The sequence below is a fragment of the Saimiri boliviensis genome, chromosome 10 (genome assembly GCF_048565385.1).
Source record: "Saimiri boliviensis isolate mSaiBol1 chromosome 10, mSaiBol1.pri, whole genome shotgun sequence".
Lineage (NCBI taxonomy): Eukaryota > Metazoa > Chordata > Mammalia > Primates > Cebidae > Saimiri > Saimiri boliviensis.
The window spans coordinates 8,546,136-8,553,535 of NC_133458.1; the positions used below are offsets into that span (position 1 = coordinate 8,546,136).

Genomic DNA, 7,400 nt, shown 5'->3' on the forward strand with positions numbered 1-7,400 from the left:
CGCCACCTCACCTGGGTAATTTTTGTAATTTTAGTAGAGACGGGGTTTCATCATGTCTGCCAGGCTGGTCTGGAACTCCTGACCTCAGGCGATCCACCCCACTCAGCCTGGCAAAGTGTTGGGATTACAGGCGTGAGCCACCGCGCCCAGCCTAGCATGAGCTTTGGTCAAGGAGAGCTGAAGATGTTCCCCTGGCTCCTTACTGCCCTGTGAGTCCGGCCAGGGGAGATCCTCATTTCGGGCTTCCAAGTCTCTCTCCCCTAAAGCAGACCTCACTGTGGACCCAGGGGGTCTTTACAGACTCAGTGAGTTGAAGGCCCAGTTGCCCCTTAGGCAAAATATGGGAGAAATAAGTGTGTTCACACCAGTTATTGGAGCCTGCCCAGCATCCTCAGAAAAATCTCCATCCCAGCCAGGAAGCATCGTACTGGGCCCCTGGGGCTGGATACCTGTTCTTCTTTTACTCCAGCAAAGTCTAGCCCTGGATGGGTAAGCAGAAAACCATGAACCAAGCGGACCCTTTCGGTGGTGCAGCCTGCTGGAGGCCTCAGTGGCCTGGTCCCAGGACAGTGACAGGCGGAGCTCCCACCCAGGAGGGCAGAGGTCCCCAAAAGGCACAGCCACAGCACACACTTTACCATGGACAGGTCGCCAACTCAGCTCACTACAACCTCCATCTCCCGGGTTCAAGTGACTCGTGCCTCAGCCTCCTGAGTGGCTGGGATTGCAAGCAAGCCCCACATACCCAGCTAATTTTTGTATTCTTTTTTTTTTTAGTACAGACAAGGTCTCACCATATTGGCCAGGCTGGTCTCAAGCTCCTGACCGCAGGTGATCCACCCACTTCAGCCTCCTAATGTGCTGGGATTACAGGCATGAGCCACCCACCGTGCCTGGCCAAAGAATAAGTTTTAGTATTTGATAGTACTGTAGGGAAAATATAGTTAATAATTTATTGTATATTCCAAAATAACTAGAAGAGAAGAATTATGACATTCCCAAAGCAAAGACAGATGTCACAGTTATTCCAACTTGATTATTCCATATTGTATCTAGGTATCAAATATCATATGGGACCCAAAAATATATACAATTGTTATAAATCAATTAGAAATTCTAACTAAATAGAGTGGGCACACAGAGAGACCCTCTGGGTGTGGAAGAGCAGAAAGGGAGAGGCTGCTGGTGAGTACAAGGGAACCGCTGTGGGGATTCACCAAAGAATGAGGCGGGGCAGAGGGGCGGCTTTGACCTCTTCCTCCAGCTCCTGGGTTATTTTATTCAGCCCCAGCCCCAACTGGCCCCTTTGACATCTCCTACACAAACACACACACACACACACACACAATTCCCCTGAGCTCCCCATGCCTTCACCTACCTGAAAGCAAGGACTCCTTCCTCTGTGGGCCTGGATGTCACTAAGGTGACCATAGCCACCAAGCAGATGAACAGCCACGACCTCATCTCAGCTCATTGCTGGCTTCATGCAGGGGTGGCTCAGGCAAGTGCCCTGTTCCCTCTGGTCCTGCCCATGCACCTGGCCAGAGCAGAGGCATCACATGATCGATCCCATGAAGTGTGGGAGAATGAGGTGCCACGAGTCACGCTCCACTTCTCCATTAGGGCAAGGGGCTCTCCAGACCCCTCAAAACACACCCATGTTCACAGGCGAAGGACTCCACAGTGTTGCCCGCTCCTTTCCACTCCTGTTGCTATCAGGAAAACCCAGACATCCTGGCATCCAAAGTGCCCGTAGCTTCTCCAGGGCCACATAGAGTGCCTGGAATACTCTGTTCACCATGAAATTCATGTGTGTGCTACATTTTCACACTCCATTGTCTTGGGTCTGTCTTATTTTTGTTCCAGGAAAATGTCCATTATCACCCAAAATTGTCAATAAAAGTGATGTTTGCATTTTATTTGTAAAAAACAAAACAAAACAAAAAAGCAGGCACAGTGGCTCACGCCTGTAATATCAGCACTTTGGGAGGCCGAGGTGTGTGGATCGCCTGAGCCCAGGAGTTCAAGACCACCCTAGGCAACATGGCAAAACCCCGTCTCTACAGAACATACAAAAAAAAAAAAATTGACAATCATCAGGGCTATCATCCACAGCCCTGATGCCTGCTCACTGGGTGGGGAGACTCAAGGCAGCCCCTTGTACACCAGGCTCCACGTGGCAGAGCCCACACAGGCCACCCTCCCTCCCTTCCCCGCATCCCATTTGGATTGGCTTCCTGGGGCTGCCTTCACAAATCACCACACACTGAGTGGCTAAAAGCACAGAAAACTACTGTTTCACAGTAGATTTGGAGGCCACAAGTCCAACATCAAGGTGCAGCAGGGCCCTGCTCCCTCTGAAACTTGCAGGGGATCCTTCACCGAAGACTCACAGAGGCGACTGAGGAAGATTTCTCTGTCTACAGCCTGGTCCAATAAAGGTCAGGGTTAGGATGGGTGAGACACCCAACAGGATGACTGGAGCCACCCCCGTAACTATCCAGAAACTAGCAGCCCAGGGTAGAGCACAAATAAATGGGCACGGAAAGATGTTCCAGGACAGGAGCTACAGAGAGGCAGCCACCTGGTCATCCTCCAGCTGCCCGAGGTTTGCAGATGCCCTGATGCCACGCCCCCATCCCTCCCTAGCACTCTCCTCCACGTGCACACAGACGCTTAACAAGAGCACCTGTAACTCTCCACAGACCAGAGTACCCGGGAGACAATGCCCCTGCGAGATGCTGCAGCCAAGGCCAGATGGAAAGGTGACGGGTAAACATCCCCGTGTTCTTGCCCTATGGTTGGCGTCTGAGACACACCTGCCAGGGTTCCCCAGCAGGATCAAGCTCTAGTGGCCCAGAGTGGAAATGAGCTTACCACTCACCCTCCAGCGGCCTCCTCTCTTTCTCAGGTTCCCACTCCCCCATCAGGGTTTCTCGGAATCAACTCTCAAGTAAACTACCTGCTTCTAAATCCTTAATTCAGGGAGAATCAAAACAAAGACAACCAATTAACCATAATCATGTCTATTACCCAGGTAGGATTGAAATCAACTGGGAAGGGTAGAAATGTGTGAAATCTTCTCCCTTTCCGTTCTCTGCTGAGTAATTGACTCTCATGCACTACAGCCTTCTCTACCCCCCTCTCAGCACGTGGATTCAAAATTTCTCATCCAAGTTCAAACCCAACTCCCCACAACCCAACGTTTCCAAGTCACCTTGGGAAATTTGCTTCGTCTCTTCAAGTCTCCATTTCTCCAATGTTAAGACAGGAGAGTCTCAGCTCAGAGCAACCAACCCACCCCTACTCAGCCACCACCCACTTAACAGCTTACTGGGAGATTTCTCCCACTGAGATCAAGTTCATAGCGGGAGGATACAGAAACTGCACATTCACCGTGGAAGATAACACCAAGAAGTCTTTCTCTTTCCTGCCTTCTGCTTTCGTCATCTGCCCCCTCCCGCCAGACCATATTTCTCCATGAGACCCTTTAGTTTGGCCACAGGCAAACAGATCCGAAGACCATTGCCTCCCTGCAGAAGTTGGCATGGAGATTCTAAGTTCTCCAGGTGGGAGGAGAAGGGGGATTTACTTACTTTTTTTAAATGTTCTAGGACTTGCGTGTCCTGTTGAACTCATAGATCTTTGGAAAAAGGAGTCACAAGAAAGACGAAATTCTCATAGTCCAGCTTCACAGGGACAGAAGGGCCTCAGCACCACCGGGAGCAGGCGCAGGTGCAGGGCTGAAGCGGAGCCCAAGTCTCCGAAGCACCTGAGCAAAGCCCCGCCTCCCCGCAGCTCAAGGTTCCAACAGCGCCTCCCGCCCACTCCCTCTCCCCCTCCAGGTCTCCCGAGTACGCACTCCAGACTGGTGTTTGCATTGAGTGTGGGCCAGTGAAGAGGGGCGGGGTGACAGAGCTGGTCTGTCCCTTTTAAACATCTGCCAAGAGGACTGTTGTGTTCTCTCTAGAATGTGAGGTGCTTGACTGTCCTCGACTTTGAATAGAATGTTCAAAGTGGGAATAGAAGCTCTCCCACTCAAAAGCTAATCACACCTACGAAAAAAAAAATCAACAGTATTTTTTATAAGCAGTATACAAAATAGTTGCATAATTTTCTTCTTTTTCTTGTAGCCTTCTGAAACTGTTCTGGAATGCATGCTGTTTAAAAAAATGTTCATGGCCCAGCAAAGTGGCTCATGCCTGTAATTCCAGCACTTTGGGAAGCCAAGGTAGGAAAATTGCTTGAGTCCAGGAGTTCCAGGCCAGCCTGGGCAACATAACAGGACCCCATCTCTACAAAAAATAAAAAAATTAGCTGGGTATAGTGGTGTCTGCCTGTAGTCCCAGCTACTCGGGAGGCTGAGGCAGGAGGTTTAGCCCAGGACACTGAGGTTGCAGTGAGCTGTGTTTGCACCACCGCACTCCAGCATGGGCAACAGATCGAGAGCCCCATCTCAAAAAAAAAAAAAAAAAAAGTATCTCGAGACTTGTTCACTTCAAGAAAAGTTTAGGGTAGTCCAATCCCCTGAGGAAATGGAAACCCAAGGGACAATGAAACCCAGGTCCTGTCTGCTTTTCAGCATCTCTGCTGATACGGTTCTTATCTGAGACTCATATAAACTGCTTCCCACAGGCAGAGTGATGGTACAGCCAGGAGCATCTTGGGAAACTGCGCCAGCCTGAGCCCCCTCCCAAGTCATCTGTATCTGGGAGTTATTTGTGCACCACAGCCCAGCAGATCACCTGGCTTTTTCTCCTCATTCCCACCCTTGTGTGTCTAAAGAGAAATGTTTGGGTGGGAGGAAATGACATTTGAGCTCAATGATTCAAAACACTGGTGGTAAGAGGACTTATTCCGGGAACTTCAGTTCTGGGTTTCATCAAATAAATTCAGAGGCTCAACGGAAGACGTGACCTTCTTGTGAGTCCACTGAGCTCTGCCTCCAGAACAGAACCCCAAGGAGTCGGACACAAGAGCAGCGAAATGCAAGCTGCCCAGCGCGCCTGCGCCAAGGGGAAGGCCCGGCCTCTGCAGGCACCTGCCTCCCACCCTGTCAGCCGCACATTGCTGCCAGCGCTTGGGGACTACTGCCTTGGATAGAGAAGCTGGAACTCAGATCCTAGACTATTCCCCTAGGGGAATGTGATGATGGTTTCTAAACTTCACAGGTGCAGGCACGGTTCAAACCCCCACTTTGCCCTTCCTAACTGCCTGAACTTGAGCAAGTGACCTCCTCCCCCCAATGCTTCAGGCTCCTGATCTGTAGAAGGAAGATCATAACGATAATAGTCTGTGGAGTCGGGTGAGGATTAAATAATCTCTCTCCAGTGGGGACTGTTTATTATCTCACACCCCATGCACCCGAGGGACAGAAAATGGGGTTAGGGAGTTGGGTGTGGTGATCTACACCTATGGTCCCAGCTGCTCTAGAGGCTGAGGCAAGAGGATTGCTTGAGCCCAAGAGGTCGAGGCTGCAGTGCCCTGTGATTGTGCCACTGCACTTTAGCCTGGCTGACCAAGTGAGACCCTGCCTCCAAAAAAAACAATGCGGTTAGAGTTAGTATCTCCCTCGCTTCCCACCACGGCTTGCAGCCATACCTCTTCTGCCTTTTGAGAACTAGTTAGCCTCTTTGAGTGTTCGCTGCTGGTCACTTCCCTTCGTGCTTCAGGGTGTGGGTGTCAGTCCCCTCCTCTGTCCCCGGGCTTTGCCCCAGGGCATGCTGGGTGTATTTGTTCCCCATTGCTGCATAATAAACCACCACAAACAGTGGCTCAAACAACACAGACTTACTCTAAGAGATTAGTCCGGAGTCTGAAATGAACCCACAGGGCTAAAGTCAAGGTGTCCGCAGGGGAGGGCAGGTTCTTCTGAAGGCTCCAAGGGAGAATCTCGCTGTTCCTTGTCTCCTTCAGCATGAGACGGACAGAAAGAGGAAGAGCCGGGGGTTCAGGGAGGTGGAAGGTGCCACACACTTTTAAATGGCCAGATCTCATGTGAACTCACTATCACCAAGAGGATGGCCCGTTCATGAGGGATCTACCCCCACGGCCCAAACACCTCCCATCAGGCACCTCCAACTCTGGGGATTACACTTCATCCAACACTGGGCAGGGACAAATGTCCAAACAATAGCAGATGTTAAGGTCCCCAAACCTTCACTTTAACCTCTAGCTGCTTTCCTTTGGCTTCTGGGGCAGCCTGCAGAGGGCAAGTGCCTTTGCTCTGAGAGCAGCCGAGTGAGAACGCTGCCTTCTCTGACTGCATCGAGCACCAGCCTCCCATTCACCAGGCATCTGACCCTCTGCCTCCGAACAGCTGCTTTACATAGGCTCAGGGGCTGGGCCTGGCTATTCTCCGCCACCCTTGGGAGTCCTTCCCATCTTCAAGGATATTCTGAAAGGTCAAGCCTGGCTGTGCTGGGGAAGGGATGTGGAAGCCACAGCCCCTTCTTTCTAGCTGGCAGCCTGGGCAGCAACCCAACCGGGGGAGGTGGAGCGTTTTCCTCTCCCTGTGGAGCTGAGGAATGTGCAGAAAACAGGCCTGGGGTCCTTTCCAGGTTGCTCAGGAAGGAGTCTGGGAATGTGTCCAAGGGGACAAGGGTTTGGGTAGGAACCAGGTCAGGACTCCAAAGCCCCAGAGCCCTGCCCCGAGAGCTTGCCTGCCCAGCGATTTCTACCTTGGTGCGAATGCACTTGGCCGTTCCCTCTGCAAACACTTCCTTGGGCAGGTGGGGACATCTGGACAACTCCTCAGGAGGTGGGAGTGATGACAGCGGCATGTAAAGAAGACAGGACGAAGACGGCCACGGGCTTCGTGAGTGAACACAGACAGCGGGAGGGAAGTCCCCGTGTGTGCCCACAGCTGTGGGTGGTGCTTACGTTTCTGTGCACGTGTCTGCAGAGGGTGTGGTTGGGGGTCAGAAGGAGTTCCTGTGAATTACTTAGAGAATCCTGGAGGGCGGGACTGTACGGGACCTGCAATCAAGTCCAGTGGGTTCCAAATGTTTTCTGCAGGTTCTGGTGGGTATCCCCAGACACCTAAGGGGCAGACCCAGCAGAGAAGGCTGCTGGGGAGAGGGAGCCCCATCCCCCTCTGTAGCTGGAGCACTCCTGGGTGATCCATGGGTCTTCCCATGGAAGATTTTGAAAAAATAAAATTTGACTTCCATTAAAAAAAAAAAAACTGTGGAAGTAGTGACTTCCCATTCAACGTCCTCACTCTTCAGTGAAGAAACTGCAGCCTGGAGAAGGGAAGTGACTTCCCCAAGGTTGTGAAGGAACCAGCGTGGGGAGAGCCTCAGGCCTCCTGACCCCAAAGTGAGTGCCGTCCGCAGTTTACCTTTCGTGTCTCAGCCTGCAGGGCTATGGAGGTGCAGGTGGCTGGAGGGTGCCCTCTG

The 7,400-nt window shown here is 51.8% G+C and overlaps 1 protein-coding gene across 3 annotated transcripts in view; it reads right to left on the reverse strand.

Moving 5' to 3' along the window:
• The window catches only part of GIMAP8 (GTPase, IMAP family member 8), a 51,646-nt gene extending 44,809 nt beyond the window's left edge, over window positions 1–6,837 (reverse strand). The window contains exons 1-3 of one of the 3 annotated variants that reach the window (XM_039473032.2): window positions 6,681–6,837; window positions 5,795–5,910; window positions 1,379–1,537 (exon numbers count right to left, since the gene is read on the reverse strand). In XM_039473032.2, coding sequence (XP_039328966.1) covers window positions 1,379–1,464 — 86 coding nt within the window. In that variant the 5' untranslated portion in view covers window positions 1,465–1,537; window positions 5,795–5,910; window positions 6,681–6,837. Of the gene's footprint in view, window positions 1–1,378; window positions 1,538–3,596; window positions 4,065–5,794; window positions 5,911–6,680 lie in introns of those variants that run through there. The other 2 variants (XM_010340450.3, XM_039473034.2) reach the window with 2 other exon arrangements.
• Window positions 6,838–7,400: the final 563 nt, after the last annotated feature.